General features: G+C 45.3%; 2 protein-coding genes across 5 annotated transcripts in view; one reads left to right on the forward strand and one right to left on the reverse strand.

Annotated features, from left to right (window-relative positions):
- The first annotated feature begins 2,246 nt into the window (after positions 1–2,246).
- Positions 2,247–22,369, forward strand: part of LOC132206790 (gastrula zinc finger protein XlCGF26.1-like) — a 55,496-nt gene continuing 35,373 nt past the window's right edge. The window contains exon 1 of the mRNA XM_059641808.1: positions 2,247–2,323. The gene's annotated coding sequence lies outside the window, so the exon portion shown is untranslated. The remainder of the gene's footprint in view (positions 2,324–22,369) is intronic.
- LOC125449098 (zinc finger protein 271-like) lies at positions 13,799–22,342 on the reverse strand. Of its 4 annotated transcripts, none has more exons than XM_048524730.1 (3): positions 21,749–22,342; positions 19,599–19,689; positions 13,799–16,009 (listed from the first exon to the last, which is right to left on the reverse strand). In XM_048524730.1, the coding sequence occupies exon 3, from the start codon at positions 15,844–15,846 to the stop codon at positions 14,356–14,358; it is 1,491 nt and encodes a 496-aa protein (XP_048380687.1). In that variant the 5' UTR covers positions 15,847–16,009; positions 19,599–19,689; positions 21,749–22,342; the 3' UTR covers positions 13,799–14,355. The 4 variants fall into 4 exon arrangements, with proteins under 4 accessions (XP_048380687.1, XP_059497786.1, XP_059497787.1 ...); XM_059641803.1 differs by having other exon boundaries at positions 21,715–22,342; XM_059641804.1 differs by lacking the exon at positions 21,749–22,342 and adding an exon at positions 20,940–21,216.

The raw sequence follows: 22,369 nt of genomic DNA on the forward strand, positions 1-22,369 counted from the left end.
AGAGTCAATAAATGTGGAGCTGGAACAGCACAGCAGGCCAGACATCATCTGAGGAGCAGGGAAGTCAACAATTCGGGCAGAAGCCCTTCATCAGGACTGGGGAGTGGGAAGGAAACCTAGAAACAAATAGAGGGAGGGGTGAGGATAGGTGAGACGGGCATAGGTGGATGCAGTTAGGGGCTTATTGTGATTGGTCAGTAGGACGGGTGGAGTGGATGTGTAAGTAGGAAGATGGAGAGATTTTGTAACTGGTGAAGTCAATATTCAGGTCATTGGGCTGCAAACTCCCACGGTGAAATGTGAGATGTTGTTCCTCCAGTTTATGCTTGGCCTCACTGTGACAGTGAAGGAGGCCTAGGATGGACATATCATCATGGGAGTGGGAGGGGTAGTTAGTGTGGATGGCAACCGGTGTTTGTTGGTGTGTGCAGAGCACGGATGCTCCACGCACCGGTCCCTGAGTCTGTGTTTGGACTGCCTGACCTAGAAGCGACATCAGGTGCAACGGACGCAGTAGATGTGGTGAGATGAAGTGCAGGTGAATCTCTGCTGGATTTGGAAGGATTGTTTGGGCCGTTGGACACAGGTGAGAGAGGAGATGTACAGGCAGGTGTTTCACCTCCTTCATTTGCAGGGAAAGGCACTGGGTGTGGTGGAGGGGTTGGTGGAGAGTATGAAGCTGACAAGGGAGTCATGGAATGAACAGTCCCTATGAAAAGCGGACAGAGTGGGTGGGAATTCTCGTTTTGCAGCTGGGTCTGATACTATGTGGCAGAAATGACAGAGGATGATGCATTGAATTTGGAGGTTGGTGAAGTTGTATGTGAGTATTAAGTGGACTCTAAGGAAGTGGGCATAGTTTCATGGCGAATTTTTTCCAAATCAAGCACTAATGCCTGGGTTGTGAGAGTTCCTGGCCAACAGGTTTATCAGCAGCTTCTCAGAATGCAGATGATGTTTGCATTGGAGAAGAGGCCCTGGGGCATGTACATCCACACTGTGACAGGTTAAAGCCTCTATACAGTTACCTGAAGGAGCAGCTGTTTAAAGTGTGATGACACTTCTTCCCGATGCTGCTGACATTCATCTCTACAGTATGGAGGGCATGTGTACATTTGAGGGCCATCTCACCAGTTAAAACAGTAAATTGTAGGATGTAAATGGACAGTGTTCACGGGGAGGATCACTCTGGCTAAACAGTCGATAAAGGAATTTGGAGTAGATCTGTAGCCCGGGTTCTGGATGTTGAGGTTGGTTGGCTCGCCGAACTGGTTTGTTGTTATGTGGACATTTCGTTACCATGCTTGGTAACATCCTCAGTGCACTCTCATATGAAGCATTGGTGTGTTTTCCCATCTGGCTTTTAAACTCTGGGGTCCTTTGAGATGGATTGCCTCACTTCCAGTTTTCCTTCATAGTGTAATGTTTATGGGGTCGAGTTCAACTTGTATATTAATAGCATGCTTCATGGAGTGCCATGCTTCCAGGAATTCTCATGCTTATCTCTCCCTAGCCTGTCCCAAGATAATGATGTTGACCCATTCGAAGTCATGATTCTTGTCCATGTGGATTGAGATGAGTGAGTATAGGTCGTGTCTTTTTGCAGCCGGTTGGTGTTCATGCCCTCTTGTTGTTAGTTTCCTTCCTGTTGTCCAACGTATTGTTTCTCACAGTTTCTGCAGGGAATTTGGGAGATGACATTGGTCCTGTCCATGGCGGGGAGCGTGTCTTTAATTCAGGAGAGCAGTTGTCGTAGGGTTGACGTGGGCTTGTGTGCCACTCTGATGCCCAGCGGTCATAGGAGTCTTGTGGTGAGTTCTGACGTGTTCCTGATGTAGGGTAGTGTGATGAGTGTGTTGGAGCATGTAGAATCTTTCTGATGCTGTTCATGTAAGCATCTTCTGCCCCAGTTTTTTTGGATATTCATTAGCCTTGAACACTTGGAAGATACATTTGTCTTCTTCTCGGTGTAGTTCAATGTTGCTGCAGTGTGTTGTTGCCCTTTGAAATAGATGCCTCATCGGAGGCTGCACTGAGGATGTTACCAAGCACGGTAACGAAACATCTGCAATACAACAAACCAGCTCGGCAAGCCAACCAATCTCAATGGTTGACAAAGGAGCACGAGTAAGCTATTTGGCCCATCGAGCCTGCTCTGCCTTTCAATAAGATCATGGCTTATCTGATTGTGCCTTAATTTTATTTTCCTACAGAAACCAGCTTCTCTTCCATCATTGTGTCTGTGCCTGGTTGTCTGTGGAGAAAAAGTATGCAGTGTCCAGCACGCAGTTGAAAACCTTCCACAACCAGTGGACACCTCAAGGTACAGAATGTTTCATGGGCGCTGGGGAACTAGCCGCTTTTAGTTTGGAATGTTCCCATGATTTTCTCAAACTATGTTGCTGATTTGCAGTTTTATTAGTTTGATTAGATTACACATGAGCAAGCGAGCAAAGAAGTAGCCCCTCCAGGTAATTTTCCAGAGGCTATAACCTTTCACACTGAATGCATATAAAAAGGCTGTGGATTACTCTTAGCTGCAAGTGTTCCCTTCCCAGAGTGTTATGTCTTCCCATTGAGGTCAGATTCTTGCGGATATCTAGTCGGGGTGTCAAAATTTCTTCTCCGATGGACACAGTGAACCAGTTGTGTTTTCATTTTAATGCCGACCCCACAAACAGCCAGATTCATTCAGCTCAGTTTCACAGCATGCTCTCAAATTTTCTGTTGCTTCTCTTACTCCATTTTCTATTTCAAATCAACTTCAGAGGAGATTAGAAGCAGGTGGCTTGCTGTCAAAAATCTCAAACTAAACATCACATCAGGATCTGATGAAGTCACCCAATTTTTTGTAACTCGATAATTACTGGATTTTGAACATGGAAGGAGACAGCACCATCCACAGTGGAGAGGAACCACTCACATGTTCTTTGTGTGGACGAGGCGTCAGCCAATCATCTGGCCTGTCCAGACACAAATATATTCACAACAGAGAGAAATTGTGGTGACTGTGGGAAATGATTCAATTACCCATCTGACCTCAAAAGGCATCAGCGCAGACACACCGGGGAGAAGCCATTCACCTGCCTCAAGTGTGGGAAAGGATGCACTCAGTTATCAAACCTTCTGACACACCAACGCGTTCACACTGACAAGAGACCTTTTAAATGTGCAGAATGTGCCTTAAAAGCTCGCAGGAACTGATGTACCATGAACGTGTTCACACTGGTGAGAAACTGCCCAGGTGCTCTCGCTGCAGGACTGGGTTCAAACATCATCTGAACTTACTGTACACCTGAGGACTCACACTGGGGAAAGACCGTTCATCTGCACCGAGTGTGGAAGGGGATTCACTCAGTCATCCACTCTGCTGACACACCAGCAAGTTCACTCAGGGGAGAGGCCATTCACCTGCTCAGAGTGTGGGAAGGGATTCACTCAGTCATCCTACCTCCTGGCACACCAGCGAATTCACAAGTAGCCACTGTGATTGGATTTTGCTGTTTGCCAAATCTTGTACTGAATTATGTTCATTCTGGCCTGTTTCTGCTGATGTTAGTAAGATCCAGCCGAGCTGAAGTGTCAACATTCTGCGAAACGTCAAACAACTCCGTTTTGTGTGCAATATGTTGCTATAGTTTTTATCTTGCCCACTAAAAATTGCTGGAGAAATACAACAGATCTGGCAGCATCCGTAATGAGAGAAACAGCTTTAATATTTTAATTTTCATGACCTTTTTTAAGAATTAGATTAGTTAGCTCTTTATTCAAATGTGAGGGGAAAATATCAGGTTTATCAGTCAAATTGGCAAATGCACCAAACTATCTCTCTCTCTCTCTCTCTCTCTCTCTCTCCCTCTCCCCCCTCTCACTCATTTGGTTGGCACATGATGTAGTAAAGGGGTGATGCTAACAGTGCGCCAGGCCCAGCCCAGCTACTAGGTGAGAGCCTAGTCCTGGGCACGGGCTCGAGGTGAGTGTTTGAATGACAAACGCTGTCACTCCACCTGTCTGAGAAACTCATCAGTGAGAATTGACAGTTAACCTGGAGTGACAGCAGTGTGCGTAGCTCAACTAGATGTGAATGGGAAGAAGGGAGACATGGGGTTCGAGAGCCCAAGGCCCTATAATTTATAAATATCTTCCGGCTCTTCTTACTTAGTGTATTGCATTTTACTTTTATCCCAGTGCTCCAACCCACCCGTCACCTCCATTTCTCACTAACACTTTGGCAGAAATTGCAGTTCAAAAATGAAAGATGCACATAGTGATTTAAGTCAACTACCAGCTCAAAAAATTCATGGCAGCTCAAGATTTGGGCAGAAGAGCTCTTGAATGAAAGAGAGATGGGGGACAAACGGAGCCAAAGAGATAATCTGATCTTTAGAACATTGCGCAGAGAGCCCTTGGAGGAAATTAAGGAATAACAGCAGTTGGCCTGAATGCATATTGTGCCTTTAACATAATAACGTGTCCCAAAGGGTTTTATTGAATAAAAATAGGCACTGACTGACATGAGGTATTAAGGAAAGCAATGCTGATTTTTAAGAGTGCCTTGAAGGAAGATGGGGTTGGAGGGAGGTAGAGGTGGGTGATGGTGTTGAGGGAAGTGGGGTTTCGGAAGGGAGACCTTTCAGCATGTTCAAATTTACAGGAGGCTTCAGGCTTTAAGGCCAGTTATTATGTTTGGAAATGTTTAAAGCAAGGATGAGGGTAAGAACTCAAGACATTGAGGTGGGCGTCAGTTCTCAACCTTAACCTTGCATAAAGTACATGAGTATAGATCCTGATTCAGTGGAGAATCTGGAGTTTGGTTCAGGCTTACATGATATATTACCCTGTGCTGAGAAATTCATTAATACAATAGGTAATAAAGGTGTTAATGAAGATATTCATCCATGGAGGGTCAAAGGGAGACAGCCTTGTTTGGAAGAGAGCTGGTTCCCAATGACATGAATGTGGCTGCAATGGGTGGAGTCAGACACTTTCTAGTTTAATAATACCCTTTCTATCGTAGGACAACCAGAACTGCATGCAGTAATGCAAATGTGGCCTCAGCAATGTCATGTACAGCTGCAATGACATGTCCCAATTCCTACACACAATGCTCTGACCGATGAAAAAAGCTAGCATGCCAAAAGCTTTTAGGAATCATGCAAGCATTTGGGTCACCAGGCTGTGTGGTGCAATTGGTCAGAGTGTTTAGCTGTTAACCAAAAGATTGGTGGTTTGAAACCACCTGGAGTGGAGATGTCACTGTTTTCACTCCATTGTAGGAAGGCGTCCGTGTTGGACTGGGGTGGATAAATTGGTTGACTTCACCCAAAGAGGGTTCAGCACTCCGAAAGCTTGTGATTTCAAATAAACCTATTGGACTATAACCTGGTGTCGTGTGACTTCAGACTTTGTTCACTCCATCAGCTTTATTTGCTGCACAGTTATGGGTTCTTAATCGGACCAGGAAAATGTTCCCCAAACAGTAATCGTTATCCAGTGTGTGACCACAAAGGTGTTTCCATATTGTTTAAATGACTACCTTAAAGAACTGTGGATCCTGAAAACCTGAAACAAAAATAGAAATTTCTGCAGAAACTCAGCAGGTCTGGCAGCATCTGTAGAGAGAGAGAACACAGAGTTTTGATCAAGGCACGAACCATCAACTCTGTTACTCTCTCCACAGATGTGGCAAGACCCATTGAATTTCTCCAGCAATTTATGGTTATTTTTTAAATGACTGATCATGTCAAATATCGGAATGAAACAACCAGACCCCATGGACCAACATTTTAATCCATTAGAAATCTATGAAGTGATTGGATTCAAAAAAATCATCAATAATTCACTCTTAAATAAAAACCTGAAAGAACTATAGATGCTGTAAATCAGAAACAAAAATTCAAACTGGCTGGAAAACTTCAGCAGCTTTGACAGCATCTTCTGGAAATAATCAGAGTTAAGGTTTTGGGTGGAGTGACCCATCCTCAGAACTGGATTCAATCATTCTTCACTCCACATGGAAAAAACCCAAGGAAAGCAGGCCAGTGGCATGCTTTTTTTGGCATGCTTTCCTACTTGGGAGTGTGGTTAGGGCGGTAGATTTGAAATCCATTGACGTTTCCCTGCGGAGGTTCAAATCCTGCACACTATGACAAGGGAGCTCCTTCTTTCTCACAGATAGTAACTCTGTTGCAGACAGTTCAGAGGCAATACAAAGAAAAATGCTTTTACCCACAATCAGAAGATGGTAGGAATCTGAAGCTTGCTGCCTGTCAGTGTGGTAGAAACCCTTATTACAATTAAGACATGCTCTTACAATTCCAACTTCTATAAGGCTATGGACCAAGACCAGGAAAATGGGATTAGAATAAGTCAAGAATAAAAACCAAAAGAACTGCTGATGCTGTAAATCAGGAACAAAAACAAAGTTGCTGGAAAAGCTCAGCAGGTCTGGCAGCATCTGTGGAGGAGAAAATAGATTTAACGTTTCAGGCCCGGTGACCCTTCCTCAGAGTTCTGAGGAAATAAACTCCAGGATCAATGAATTCTTGCAGTTCACAAAGTAACAAGAAACAACATTTCCTGACGTGGGCCAAACCTAGGTGACAGGAGTGGGTGCAATGAATAGTGCTAGGTTTTAGTTCAAACACAATAACTGCTTCAAGTGTGTCAGACATAGACATGTAGTGAACAGTGAGGGGGAATAGTGCCACAGGCTGTGGATGGACACCTTCCAATTTTTAACACCTGCCAACATCATAAGAGGAAATAAATAGCAACAGAAGTAGCCATTTGTCCCCAAGAGCCTGCTCTGCTGTTCAATAGGATCTTCACTGATCTGAAATTCCTCACATCCACTTTCCTGTTCTTTCCCCAAGACCTTTGATTCCCTTACTGACCAAGAATTTAACTGTCACAGGCTTAAATATACACAAGGACTCTGCCCCCATAACTGTCTGTGGTAAGAAGTTGCAAAGACTCACAACCCTCTCAGAAAGGAAATCCGTCCTTACCTCAGTCTTAAATTGGCCCCTTTGTTCTGCGACAATGCCATCCCTCAACTTTCCCATGAAGGGAAATATCCTATCAGTATTTTGCCTTAAGAATGCTGCATATTTTAATGAGCCCACCCATTCTGCTGAACTCCAGTGAGCAAAGTCTCAATCTGGGTAGCCTTTACTCATAAGATTGCCGGATGCCAAAAATCATCCTAGTGCTTCTCTGAACCGTCTAAAATGATATTGCTTCCGTAATAAGGGGACCAAAGTGTTCACTGTACTCCAGATGTAATCTCACCGGCACCTTGTATAGTTGCAGTAACACTCCCCTACTCTAAAACTCCAACCCCCTGTCTCTGTTTGATTAAATTACAATGTTTCAAATTGGTGATAATTACTTCCTTAATTGATTCCAATACATTTCCAACTGTAGATGCTAGGATAATCACCCTGTATTAACAAGCTTTTTGCCTCTCTCCCCTTTTGAATATGAGAGTCATGTTGGCCGTTTTCCAATCTTCTAGTAGTTTTTCAAGGATCGTGGCTTTTGGGAAAATAATTCCAGCCAAACTGGAGGTGTCGTATTGGTGATTCTGCCTCGTTACACATCACCAGATCTATGGTTGGATCAACAACATAGCATTTGAAAGGAGTTTAAATAACTGTTTTTAAACAAAGGTGCGTACACTGCGGTGATTTGAACCAACTTACAAGGCAGACACTTTAACCAACTAAGCCGTGGCTCCACCAAATGGATGGCTTCCTGCCCATCCAATGTCTGTTTTCCTAACCACACAATCATAGTAACTTCTTGTTTTTCTGTTTCAATATTGCTCAGTGAGAATTTCGATTACCTTTTGCTTTTGCAAAAAGCAGAGTTCACAGCTGCTCAACATGAAAACACACAGTCAGAGACAATGTCCTTTCACATTGTTTTAAACTAATATTTTCACCTGCTAAACTCATGGGATAAAGGGAATGCCTTCATCCTCTCAGGGCCCATTAACTGCATTACACACGGAGGGAATCTCACAAGAGGACAAATATGTTATCTTTTGCCAGTGAAATTGACTGCTTCTCAAAGTGGGGTCTATTGAAGTGAGGAAGTGATGATGATTTTTTTTGCTGATTGTTCACCTTATGAACGATCCCTTTCCTGTTCATGTCCATGTTTACACCACAACTCTACAGCATGCATGCATTAGACATGGACAGGGCCATTGGCGCAATGAAGATTGTAGGTTTGACCCCTATCTGGCTCCAGCAAAATGCATAAATTCCATACATTTCGTAGCTAGTGTTTCGCATAGTCCTAATACCTCAGTGAGGTTTGATTTATTATTGTCACATGTTCTGAAATACAATGTAAAGTATATTTTTGCATGCTACACTGGCAAATCAAACCACACAAAGTGCATTAGGGTAAGATTTCTTCCAAGTCTCAGATCAGCAAATGTCACCATGAACATCAGAGTAAATGCCCCAGCCACTTAAAGAAGGGGAATGTGCCTTTACTATTCAGTGAATTTCCAATGATAAAGAAAACACATTTGTCCTCAGGTGACTACCTCCAACAATGGTGCATGGTTGTGAATTTGGAAATTGGAAGCCAACGCTACAATCACCAACACATGGAGCAAGCGCGCACACACCTAAGACAGAACTTTGAGCAGGAATTGGGCAGCAGAGTTTTGGGGCATCTCACATTACTGGGTAGTGCTGGGATGAATGTGAGAGACTGGCCAGGAATACATTGGAATCATCAAGTGTAAAGATAATATTGGCATAAATAAGGGCTTCAGCAGCGAATGATCTGTGCTGGGGTGGAGATGGCTGACATTATGGAGATCGAAATATCTGGTATCAGTGACAGTATGGTTTTGTGGTCAGAAATTCAGCTTGAGGTTAAATCTGTCACTGAGATTATGAACAGTCTGGTTCAGTCTAACTATCAGGAAAGAGGGTTGGACTTGGGAGTTCGGGAATGGAATGTGCAATGGGAACTGAATACGATGGATTGGTCTTCCAAATATTTATTTGTAGGCCATTTCTGTGCGTCCAGTTTTTGGTCTGGGATAATTTAATAACGCTGGAGGATTGGAGAGATAAAGCTGATAGTTGTTAGTGTACATGTGAAAACCAACACAGTGCTTCTGAGCAGTGTCATCCAGGGACAGTGTCTAGACGAGAAATAGGAGAGACCAAGGATAACACTTTGGGAAACACCATGTACAAGTCTTTGCAAACAATGTGGAGTCAAGTCAGTTTCGTTTCAAGGATTGTTTCAAGAACTATGAAGGTTTGAAGGACAGTACCAGGAGAGTGAACAGTTAACAATATCAATGTGTATGTTTAGTAACAACAGGGTTCATGGAACAAAGGTAGGTCTCATAGACAGGAAGAGCTTTGTCTTTTGAGAGACTGGAGAAAGCTGTGGGGTCAAGCAAGGAGGAGCTTGACAGGCAATTTGACCCAATAAGCTAGTGTAAGGGAGGGGAGCTGCAGCGGCAACTGATCAGATTTTCTAATCTTCGTGATGACAAAACTGTCTCAACTCCTCATACTTGTTGAAGGATAGAAGGGAGAGGGAGACCCTTCAAAAGGGACTCGCTTGTATTAGAGATATCAAAAAGAATCAACTCACTGCTTTTAACACAAGGCCTATTAATGTGAATTCTATTCAGAATATTTACATGTAAAACTGTTCTGGAATTTATTGACATCAGTAGAAAAAGTGCCAAATCAGAAATGGATGGCTCCAGCATTTGATTAACAGCAAATCTGACTGCTGTAGTCACCAATGAACACGCTGGTGCCTCAGAAGGTGTTATGCCTGAGTGTATCTTCCCACACTCAGAGCAATTGAGCAGCCTCCCCACCGTGTGAGCTCATTGGTGTTTATAGTGAGGGCAGATGATTGCCTGAAGCCAGTCCTGCAGTGAGAGAGCCGGATTGGTTTCAGCTGTGCATGTGAATACATTGTTGGGAAATCAGATCACTGAGATCTCTAGAGCGCTTCTCCCAGCCTGGGCAGAGGCAGCTGATCAGATTGTCTTCATCCTAATGACAATGAAGTTCCTCACACTTCTTGTTAAAGGTGAGGATGGAGGGGAGGGGGGGCAGAATACAAAAGGGAATCCCTTGTGTTAGAGACAATAAGATGATGACAAGCACTGTGTTTTACACAAAGCTGCTCTATTTGGCGTTTATCTACATTAGTATGGGACCAGTAGGTGGTTGCTAACATCAGCAAAAACAGATGGCAATGAACATGGTTCACTCCTAGGTGTGATGAACACTAAAATCCAATGACTAGTTAGTTGTGAACTCTCTGGTGACTCCGCAGATGTGATACATTTGTGAAGCCATTCTCATAACTGGGACAGGTGAATGGCTTCTTCCCAACATGAATGTACTGGTGCTTCAGCAGGTGGGCTGATTGACTGAACCTCTTCACCCAGTCAGAGCAGGAAAATGGCTTCTCCCCAGTGTGAACACGCTGCTGTATCAACAGGTGGGATGACTGAGAGAAGCCCTTCCCACAGTCAGAGCAGGTGAATGACTTCTGCCTAGTGTTAACACAATGATGTACAGTGAGGTAAGATGATCATTTAAACATAGCCCCACAGTCAGAGCGCCTAAACAGTCTGGCATCAGTGTGAACACGATGCAGCATCAGCTCTCAAGAACTTTTACAGCACTTTAGACAAACTGGGCTTCTCCTCAATGTGTCACGAGGTTTGATGAATTGATAAATCTTTTCACAGGGGGACAAGTTTAAAAGAGATGTGCAAGGCAGGTTTTTCACACAAAGGTTTGTGACTACCGGGAGCATACTGCCAGGGGATGTGGTGGAAGCAAACACAATAGTAGTATTCAAAAAGTGCCTGAATGAATACACGAATAAGAAGGGAATAGAGGGAAATGGCTCCTGTAAGTGAAGGACAGTTTTAGAATGGAAGGGAAAAATGTGTCGGCACAGGCATGGAGGGCCTTTGTTGTAGAGCCTGGAGGAAATGAAAGGAAGAGGTTTTCTAAGCAGTTCTCCCCTTCCCAATCCTACAGCTAGAGGGCAGCACAACCACAGCATGGCCCCACTGTGTAGAGCAGGGACAGGGCAGGCCTGCTGTCCGGAGCAGGCAAAGTACTGCTACTGCCAGAGGTCAGGCTCGATTTGTCTTTTTTTGAGGCAACAACTACCAGAGAGAAGGGGAGGGCAGATCCCTGAGTGGCTTCTTGCTTTGGCATGAGCTGGCAGCTGGTTGCCCTAGTGAGGCTGGGGGCGGGGAGGGGTCAGGCTCCCCTTTCCACATGCCTGGCCAATGAGTTTCCCAATTCTTATTGGCTGCTTCAGGTAAGCCCCGTTCCCCCATTGTGAATGTCACAATGAAAAAGTCATCTATTTTGCTTCAGAGTGAAACTCCCTCCTCTGTGCAACATCTGGGAGCAAAGCAATGTCTCTCCCTTTTCATTTGTCATCCTGGGAGGCGGGGAGGGAGGAGAAGAAATGCTGTTCATGTGGAGCAACTGAAAGGATTGAAAGTAAATCCAGGGAAGGAAAATACTCTAGAAATGTTGGAACAAGAACAGAAGTTGCTGGAAAAGCTCAGCAGGTCTGGCAGCATCCATGAAGTAAAATCAGTTTTTTTTTCTCCAGTTGGATATCTGTGTCTAATGGGTGCCCATAGTGGTCAGTGTTGAGCCCTTTTTTTTTCAAAATCGGTTATAATAAATACTTTCTACTTGAATGTAGAATGGTTGATCAGTTAGTTTGAAAATGACATAAAATTCAACCTAGATCAGTGAGAAGCAACATATTTGTACAGGATAACTGGTCATTGCATTTGGCTGTTAACCAAAAGATTAGCAGTTGATAGACCAGCCAGGGAAGGAAGTCTACTTCTTTTTCCCATCAGCATACTCTGTGACATTAGTCCTGGATTGTCAGTGGGGATTTTGGCTGTAAAACAATTTCACCTAAAAGTTGCTAACTACAGTTATACCCTAAGTTCCCAAACAGACAGCTTCTAAATTCAGATAATAAAGTGTGAAGCTGAATGAACACAGCAGGCCAAGCAGCATCTCAGGAGCACAAAAGCTGACGTTTCGGGCCTAGGCCCTTCATCAGAGAGCAAGGGTCTAGGCCCGAAACGTCAGCTTTTGTGCTCCTGAGATGCTGCTTGGCCTGCTGTGTTCATCCAGCTTCACACTTTATTATCTTGGATTCTCCAGCATCTGCAGTTCCCATTATCACAGCTTCTAAATTAATTCTGTTCCTCAGAACTAATTTCAATTGATTCCCCACCACAATGGTGAGACTGACTAGCTTGCAGTTTCTTGATTTATCCCTTGCTCCCTTCTTGAATAAAAGTTCTACTTCAAGCATCCTTCAATCTCTAGCACCTTTCCTGTGGTCAGACAGGAATTGAAAATGTTTGCAAGTTTCCCCCGATATTGTTACATCCCAACACTGCAGGATACATTTCACCTGACTCTGGAGGTCTGTTCACATTTAAGCCAGCCAGATGATCCAAAACCTTCTCTCTCTCTCTGTATGATAATTTTTTTAAGGACCACAGCAGTAGTCTATGTGGAATCAGTGGATGCAGGCCTGGTTCTAAATGAATATTTTGAGTCAGTGTTCAGTGGTGAGAGAGACAAATTAGGGAGAAGTATCTGAATGAATTTGATAAACCTTACTCTTTCCCCTGTTATCCTTTAACCAACTGAACATTTTCCCCTATTTTACCCGGCCGTATCATTTCATGTCGCCCTTACAGCTCTCCTTATCTCCTCATTTAATTTCCCTCTTGCACATTTACCATGAAATATCTGTTCCCTGCACCCTCAGCCCGAACCATATCTGGTCTTATTAAAATCAACCAATTTAGAACTTTGATTTTGAGGCTCATCCTTGTCCTTTTCCGTAACAATCCTGAATCTGGTTAAGAGTCATGATAACTGTCTGCAAAATCCTCCCCCAACAGATACTTCAACCACTTGTCTGCCTTAATTATCTAAGGTTAAGTCCAAGACTTCCCATTTCCTTGTTAGATTAATGCAAACTGGTTTCAAAAGCTGTCCTGGATCTATTTTAAACATTCCTCTAAACCTTTCACACTTTAACAACCAGTTAATGCTGAAGAAATTTAAATCCCAATTAGCACAACCCTATTACTTTTACACTTCCCTGAACTTTGCCTCCTCACCAGCTCTACTTATTCTACCCATTCCAGTTTGTTGAAGGAGTTCTCCAAGATGTCATCTCTCCGTACTGCTGTAATAAATTTCCAAAACATTGAGACATCTCTCTTTTTTGCTACCTTCACCATATCGCATAGAGACCATGTATCCTGGAATATATAGCTTCCAATCCTGCCTCTCTCTCAACCATGTCTCAGTGACAGCAATGTCATCAACCCCCATGTTCTAATTTGTATCCTCAACTCATCTGCCTTGTTTATCAAACTCACAGCATTAGATCAATGCCATTCAACCATGTTAAACTCCCTTGCACTTGAACTGGCCTCTAATGTTGATGTCTTCCTGACTCACTTGTTGATTCTTCTCTTTTCATCTTACTCTTCTGCACATTTTCTCTGGATTCCATCCCCTTGCCAACAGGATGGGATCCAGAGCATCCTGTTGGCAAGGGGATGCCAACAGCATTTCCAGCATTTCAAGATTTTCCTCTCTGGATGTTCCAACTCCCAGCTGCTCGTAATGGGTTCTGATTGTCTCATTCTGAGTGCTTTAGAGATAAGAAATAGACTTGATGCAATTTAGTTTTAACAAAAAGCTGATTTGCATTAATTTTATTCCAAGTAGGTGACTAACCTGTTGACAAACATCAGAAATAGGGCTAGAAAGCCTGATTTGGATATAGATTACAATAGTGTCAAAATCCAACACTGACAGTTACTAGGAAAATTATTGTTTCACCAATCCTGATGCACCACAAAATCACTTTACAAAAAAAAAGCAGGTGGACAATCTTTACCCAGCGTAAATGTGTCGATGCACAACCACATTGTGATTATTTTCAAAACCTATCCTACAGATACACAACTGTATCAACTTTTATCCTCAACAGCAGCACCTTTCATAAGATGATTTAATAACATCAACACAAACAGCCCAATGACCAAGATTTCTTCCTTGGTGAGAGTAAAAGCAAAACCCTTCACCTGTGTTTTTTTGTGAATTTGCTGGTGTGTTAACAAACAGCAAAGCTTTTTAGACAAACAGCAGGTTACTGGGGTCCACCAGTGTCATTTCACTGGCATGTTAAGAGTTTCATATCCCTTCCCACATACAGAACAAGTGAACAGCCTCTCCATAGAGTAAACAGGCTTGCCGATCAGCCAGTGAGTTGACCGAGAGAATTTTTCTCCCCAGCGTGAACTCGCTGGTGTCTCCTCAGGTTGGATGATTGAGTAAATCCCTTCCCACAATCAGAGCAGGTGAATGGTTTCTCTCGCATGTGAATTCGCTGATGTATTAGGAGGATTGTTGACTGAGCAAAAGCTTTTCCACACTCGGAGCAGGTGAATGGTTTCTCCCCAGTGTGAACTCGCTGGTGTCTGAGCAGGTTGGATGATTGGATAAATCCCTTCCCACAATCAGGGCAGGTGAATGGTTTCTCTCCGGTATGCACTCGCTGGTGTATCAGCAGTTTAGACGAGCAATTGAATGCTTTTCCACATTCAGAGCAGGCGAATGGTCTCTCCCCAGTGTGAATTCGCTGGTGTTTCAGCAGATTAGATGACCGATTAAATCCTTTTCCACATTCAGAACAGGTGAATGGTCTTTCCCCAGTGTGAATTCGCTGGTGTATATGCAGGCTGGATGAATGAGTGAATCCCTTCCCACAATCAAAGCAGGTGAATGGTCTCTCCCCAGTGTGAATTCGCTGGTGTATCAGCAGATTAGATGAGCATTTGAATCCTTTCCCACAATCAGAACAGGTGAATGGTCTCTCTCCAGTGTGAACTCGCTGGTGTTCCAGCAATCTACATGAGTGAGTGAATCCTTTGCCGCATTCAGAACAGGTGAATGGTTTCTTCCCTGTGTGAACTCCTTGGTGTTCCAGTAGTTTAGATGAGCGAAGAAATGCTTGTCCACATTCAGAACAGGTGAATGCTCTCTCTTCAGTGTGGACTCGCTGGTGGATCCGCAGGCTGGATGACTGAGTGAATGCTTTCCCACACACTGGGCAGGCAAATGGTCTCTCCCCAGTGTGAACTCGCTGGTGTTCCAACAGTTTGGATGACCGAGTGAATCCCTTCCCACACATGGAGCAGCTAAACGGTTTCTCCCCAGTGTGAACTCGCTGGTGTATCTGCAGGTTGGATGATCGAGTGAATCCTTTCCCACACACTGAGCAGGTGAATGGTCTCTCTCCAGTGTGAACCACCCGGTGTTCCAGCAGTTTAGATGAGTGAGTGAATCCCTTCCCACAATCAGAGCAGGTGAATGGCCTCTCTCCATTGTGAACACGCTGGTGTTCCAGTAGTTTCGAACAGCGAGTGAATCCTTTCCCACATTGAGAACAGGTAAATGGTCTCTCCCCAGTGTGAACTCGCTGGTGTATCAGCAGGCTGGCTGACTGTGCGAATGCTCTCCCACAAACTGAGCAGGTGAAAGGTCTCTCCCCAGTGTGAACCCGCTGGTGTATCCGCAGATTGGATGATCGACTGAATGCCATCCCACAATCAGCACAGGTGAATGGCTTCTCCCCAGTGTGGCTGCGTTGGTGAGTTTTCAGCTCGCATGGGTAAAGAAATCCCTTCCCGCAATCTCCGCATTTCCATAGTCTCTCCCCAGGGTGACTGCGCTGGTGTTTGGACATTTCAGATGAATCTTCACAAACACGTCCACGCACAGACGATGTATGTATCTCCCTGGTGTGAACGGTGCTTCGTCCTTCAATTCTGAGATTATTAGATTATGATAAACAGTGTGACCATCAGATCTGGACGTGTTTCGTTTGAAATCTCTAATTGCAAATCAACCTTTTAAACAGAAAACAAATGTATTAGGAAAAACGAGAAGACTACACAATCTGCGAAACAGACAGCAACTAATCTGGTCAGTTTTGGAGGGAAACTGCTTGATTATCATAAAACTGAAAGGGTTCATAAATCTCTTTCAGAGAAGGGAACCAGTCAGTGCTTGCACAAAACTTTGGAAAGAGAAAGAGGTGGGAGAGGCAGGCACAAAGCAGAGACATTTTATAGATCTACAGCTCAATCTTGTTCCTTTTTTCTCTCCTTACCCTTCAAAGGGTTAAGAACAAGTGCACATTTCCTTGAAATTGCGAACTGCAGATAGACAAGTTGGTGACAAAGGCATTTGGAATGTTTGCGCATATTGGCCTGTGCACTGAGCACAGGAGCTGGGAGATCATGTTGTGGCTGTATTAGACATTGATTTGGCCAATTCTGAAAGACTGTGTTCAGTTCTGGTCTTCCTGTTGTAGGAAAGATGTATTTGAAACAGTTTAGAAAAGATTTAAAGTTGTTGCTGGGATTGGAGAGTAAAACGAAAAGGGAGAGGCTGAGTGGGCTGGGTTTTTTTTTTCTCTGGAGTGTGGGAAGCTGAGGAGTGACGTTATAGAGGTTCATAAAGGGTGAACAGCCAATGTCTTTTTTTCCCCCCCGCCAGGATTGGAGAGTTCAAAACTAGTGCGCATAGGTCTAAGGTAAGAGGCAAAAACTTTAAAATGGACCCAAGTCACAGTCTTTTCACACAGATGGTGTGTGTGTATGAAATCAGCCACCTGAGGAGATAGTGGAGACAGGGAAAATTACAGCATTTTAAATGCATCTGCATACATAAATAGGAAGTGTTTAGAGGGATATGAGGCAAATGGGACTAACTTTATTTAGGGTATCTTGTCAGTATTGACAAATTGGGCCAAAGGGTCTGTTTCCATGCTGTATAACTCTGACACTTAAGCAAAATGGTGATAGTCCGAAATAAAAATCAGAAAATGCTTTAGACATTCAGGTCTGGCAGCATATGAAATAGTGACAGATGCAGAGACCCTTGCAACTTTGAACAAATGTTTAGTTGATCATAGAATATAGTTTACACACTGAGTGCAAGAGAAAGGGATGAGTAAATAGGTGCTTGACGACCAACATGGATTAGATGGGGACATTGTATTCAACATTTTTATGAGAGACTCTGGTCCCATTTTGTTCTGTGGGACTCTTTTAGTCAGCAGACAGGAGTGGCAGGCAGTGAAGAAAGCTAATGACACATTGGCCTTTATTGACAGAGGATTCAAGTACAGGAGCAGGGATATCTTTCTGTCACAATTTTGGTGAACTGACACCTGGTGTATTCTGTGCACCTTTGTTCTCCTTCCTCAAGGAAGGATGCTCTGGCTTTGAAGGTAAAGAAGGTTCAGTAGACTGATTCCTGGGATGTCAGGGCTGATGTATGAAGCTGACGGCATCACTAACTAATATCCTACCTCCCATTTCCTGATCTGAATCTGACCCATGTAAGCCTACACTTTGGTTTCCATTCTCCTGCCATACTAACTTAAAAACTCACTAACAAAACTAGTGCAAGGCCTACAAGGAGATTTGTTCCAGCTCTGCTCAGGGGCAATCAGTCAGGCATGGACAACTCCCACAGAAACAGTCCCAATACCTCAACAATCTAAACTGTTCTCTGGTACACCATTCCTCCAGCCACACATTCATCTAATCTATCCTTTTATTCCTGCTCTCACCTCTAGATGAGTAAGTCTGACATCTGTACATTAAAATATGGGACTTCAAATGTATCTCGTATATACCTACATTCAGCTTTCAGGCTCTCATTCCTTTATTTAGCTATGTCATTGGTACCCATGTGAACCAAGACTACTGGCTGTTCACTCTCCAGCTCCAGAATGTCCTGCAGATACTCCATGACATCCTTCATCCTGGAAACATGGAGGGAATGTACCATCCTGAATTCACATCTGTCTGCAGCCCTCACTGTTTTGAATTCTCTGTCAATATATCCCTGCCATTTGCTTTTGTTGCCTTCTATGCAGCAGGCCATCCATGGTGCCATGAGCTTGGCTCTTGCAGATTTCCTGAGAGGCCACCTTGACCAGCCCCAACAATATCCAAAGCAGTATATCTGTTTGAAGGGGGATGACCACTGGAGGCATCCTGCACTTTCTTCATGACCTTTTTACTTTGTCTGATGGTCACCCATTCCCTTTCTACCTATGCAATTCTCACCTGCGGTGTGACTACCTTGAAAAACAGTGTGACCATGGCTCAGTGGTTAGCACTGTGGCCTCACAGCACTAGGGGTCTGGGTTCGATTCCACACTCGGACAGCTGTCGGCGTGGAGTTTGCATGTCCTCCCCACGTCTACGTGGGTTTTCACCGGGTTGCCCCGGTTTCTTCACACAGCACAAAGATATGCAAGTTAGGTGGAATGGCCAAGCTAAATTATCCATAGTGTTAAGGGAGTTGAAGGTTAGGTGCATTAGCCATGGGAAATACAGTATTACAGGGATAGTGTAGTGGGCTGAGTCTGCATGGAGTGCTCTTCAGAGGGCCAGTGTAGACTTGTTGGGCCAAATGGACTGTTTCCACACTATAGGGCTTCTATTCTAATGCACTTGTGCTGTCCTTGGCACTCTGAATCTCATGGATGCTCCCCAGTGAGTCACCCACAGTTCCAGCTCAAGACATGATTAGTCAGTAGATGCAGATGGACACCACCTGCATGCATGCTGTCAGGGACACTGCAGGAATCCCTCATTTCCCGTGTTGTGCAAAACGAGAACAGCATGGGTGTAACATCTCCTGTCATGACTTCTCTCTACAATAAGCTAGTTACTCTCTTACAAGAGAATTTAATTGAGCTTACTTCATTCCAAACAGGTGTATCATAATTGAAAGTTCCAATCTGTATTTAAGCTGATATATTTTTAAAACAACAAGAACATTCTCAGCAGATATCGCTTACTAATTGGCTGGTTTCATTGGGACCATGTCGTTTTCTGAACTGCCCGAACTGAGTCTGAGCACGACACTCAATCTTTTTGCTTCACTTTCTCCTTGTCTCACTTAACGAGTCAAAGCACTCAACTCCAAAGCACCCTCATTAAGCCAAGCAGCACTCACAACACAGCCTTGTCATTTTAATTGTTTGCTCACACAACAACCTCAACCTCCTGTACTGTTCCAATGCAGCGCGTCTTTCAATTCAGCACATTATAACCCTACAGACTCAATATGGACTTCAGCAGATTCAGGATCAACAGAGAGTTGTCAGGATCTAAAACATTCCACCTGAGAGTGTGCTGGAATCCAAGTACGTAAGGAATTTGAAAGGGAAGTTTGATCGAATTTGAGAATGAGGAATGCGTTGGGTGCTTGGGACTAAATATGACAGATCTTTCATAGAGGATAGGTCTTATTTGGCTAAGTCTATGCCCTTCTCAGGCCAATATCTCAGCTGCAGGACCCAGAACTGAACGCGTACCCCAAGGGGTGATCCGACCACGAATTTGAACATTTTGCTCATTTTTAAGTTTCAAACATTTCAGAGCTATTTTTCCACTGAACGAAGAAACCAACCTTTGTTCTTCCACAGTTAAATACCATTGATCATTCCGCTGTCAAAACTTGTTTTGAGATCCCAGTCTGCAAAATATTCTCAGTTGATTTCCTGTAAAACGTATTCACAAAAGAAAATTCACTGTCAGTCCAGGACAGAAATCTAAAAAAGACAAAACATTCCCCTTGATTTCAGAGATAATGGGAACTGCAGATGCTGGAGAATTCCAAGATAATAAAATGTGAGGCTGGATGAACACAGCAGGCCAAGCAGCATCACAGGAGCACAAAAGCTGACGTTTCGGGCCGAGACCCTTCATCAGAGAGGGGGATGGGGAGAGGGAACTGGAATAAATAGGGAGAGAGGGGGAGGCGGACCGAAGATGGAGAGTAAAGAAGATAGGTGGAGAGAGTACAGGTGGGGAGGTAGGGAGGGGATAGGTCAGTCCAGGGAAGACGGACAGGTCAAGGAGGTGGGATGAGGTTAGTAGGTAGATGGGGGTGCGGTGGGGGGAGGGGACGAACTGGGCTGGTTTAGGGATGCAGTAGGGGAAGGGGAGATTTTGAAACTGGTGAAGTCCTACATAGGCCCCAAACCCCACCTCTTCCTCCGGTACATTGATGACTGTATCGGGGCCGCCTCTTGCTCCCCAGAGGAGCTCGAACAGTTCATCCACTTCACCAACACCTTCCACCCCAACCTTCAGTTCACCTGGGCCATCTCCAGCACATCCCTCACCTTCCTGGACCTCTCAGTCTCCATCTCAGGCAACCAGCTTGTAACTGATGTCCATTTCAAGCCCACCGACTCCCACAGCTACCTAGAATACACCTCCTCCCACCCACCCTCCTGCAAAAATTCCATCCCCTATTCCCAATTCCTCCGGCTCCGCCGCATCTGCTCCCACGATAAGACATTCCACTCCCGCACATCCCAGATGTCCAAGTTCTTTAAGGACCGCAACTTTCCCCCCAGTGATCGAGAACGCCCTTGACCGCGTCTCCCGTATTTCCCGCAACACATGCCTCACACCCCGCCCCCGCCACAACCGCCCTAAGAGGATCCCCCTCGTTCTCACACACCACCCTACCAACTTCCGGATACAACGCATCATCCTCCGACACTTTCGCCATTTACAATCCGACCCCACCACCCAAGACATTTTTCCATCCCCACCCGTCTGCTTTCCGGAGAGACCACTCTCTCCGTGACTCCCTTGTTCGCTCCACACTGCCTTCCAACCCCACCACACCCGGCACCTTCCCCTGCAACCGCAGGAAATGCTACACTTGCCCCCACACCTCCTCCCTCACCCCTATCCCAGGCCCCAAGATGACATTCCACATTAAGCAGAGATTCACCTGCACATCTGCCAATGTGGTATACTGCATCCGTTGTACCCGGTGCGGCTTCCTCTACATTGGGGAAACCAAGCAGAGGCTTGGAAACCGCTTTGCAGAACACCTCCGCTCAGCTCGCAACAAACAACTGCACCTCCCAGTCGCAAACCATTTCCACTCCCCCTCCCATTCTCTAGATGACATGTCCATCATGGGCCTCCTGCACTGCCACAATGATGCCACCCGAAGGTTGCAGGAACAGCAACTCATATTCCGCCTGGGAACCCTGCAGCCTAATGGTATCAATGTGGACTTCACCAGTTTCAAAATCTCCCCTTCCCCTACTGCATCCCTAAACCAGCCCAGTTCGGCCCCTCCCCCCACTGCACCACACAACCAGCCCAGCTCTTCCCCCCGACCTACTGCATCCCAAAACCAGTCCAACCTGTCTCTGCCTCCCTAACCGGTTCTTCCTCTCACCCATCCCTTCCTCCCACCCCAAGCCGCACCCCCAGCTACCTACTAACCTCATCCCACCTCCTTGACCTGTCCGTCTTCCCTGGACTGACCTATCCCCTCCCTACCTCCCCACCTATACTCTCCTCTCCACCTATCTTCTTTACTCTCCATCTTCGGTCCGCCTCCCCCTCTCTCCCTATTTATTCCAGTTCCCTCTCCCCATCCCCCTCTCTGATGAAGGGTCTAGGCCCGAAACGTCAGCTTTTGTGCTCCTGAGATGCCCCTTGATTTCAGTCCGCTGTCGGAACGCTCCTCTTCAAATCGCCAAGCCCCCCACCTCGGAACAGGCAATGGCATGCGCGCTGTTGCACCTTGCCCACAATAAAGATGGCAGCGGCAACTTCCGGCCTATCAGTGTCTGAGGCCTGCAACCGCTTTCCCGTTTGCTGCAAGCGCGGGACAGAGAGTCTTCAATTCCTGTCTGGCGGCCAACAGCAGGTGTTCATAAAACCTTCCAGTCCAGACTGACTCCATTTTTCTCCCGGTATCCGCTAATTTTCCTCCTTTCCGGTCTCGCTCTCCTCCCGGACTCGCTCAGACGCCAATCACGCGAGACTCACCGGCAACGGTTTGGTCACGTGTTGTTCTGCACGCCCCGCCCCAAATCTCATGGAGGACCAGCTTATCCCGCGAGGTCCTCCAACCATGCTTACTGTCCTCCTATTGGTCGGAAGGTAGCTGTCAATCAACCGGACCCCATTCTCCCCTGGGATAAACTTAAACAATTCTCCGTGAATGGCGCAGTTTTACGGAACACGTGACCAGTTAGCAACAGCCACCAGAGAGAGAGGATGAGCCAGCTTTTCGCTCTGGCTCGAGAGGGCACCTGGTTGCCCTGGAAACCAGGGCTGTGGGAGGGAGAGGAGTTCTCCTGACCGCGCGATCGGCCTGCAGACCGGAACGCGGGGACGTCACCGCCGTGTATTGCGTTT

Source organism: Stegostoma tigrinum, chromosome 43 (genome assembly GCF_030684315.1).
Source record: "Stegostoma tigrinum isolate sSteTig4 chromosome 43, sSteTig4.hap1, whole genome shotgun sequence".
In the NCBI taxonomy this organism is placed as follows: Eukaryota; Metazoa; Chordata; class Chondrichthyes; order Orectolobiformes; family Stegostomatidae; genus Stegostoma; species Stegostoma tigrinum.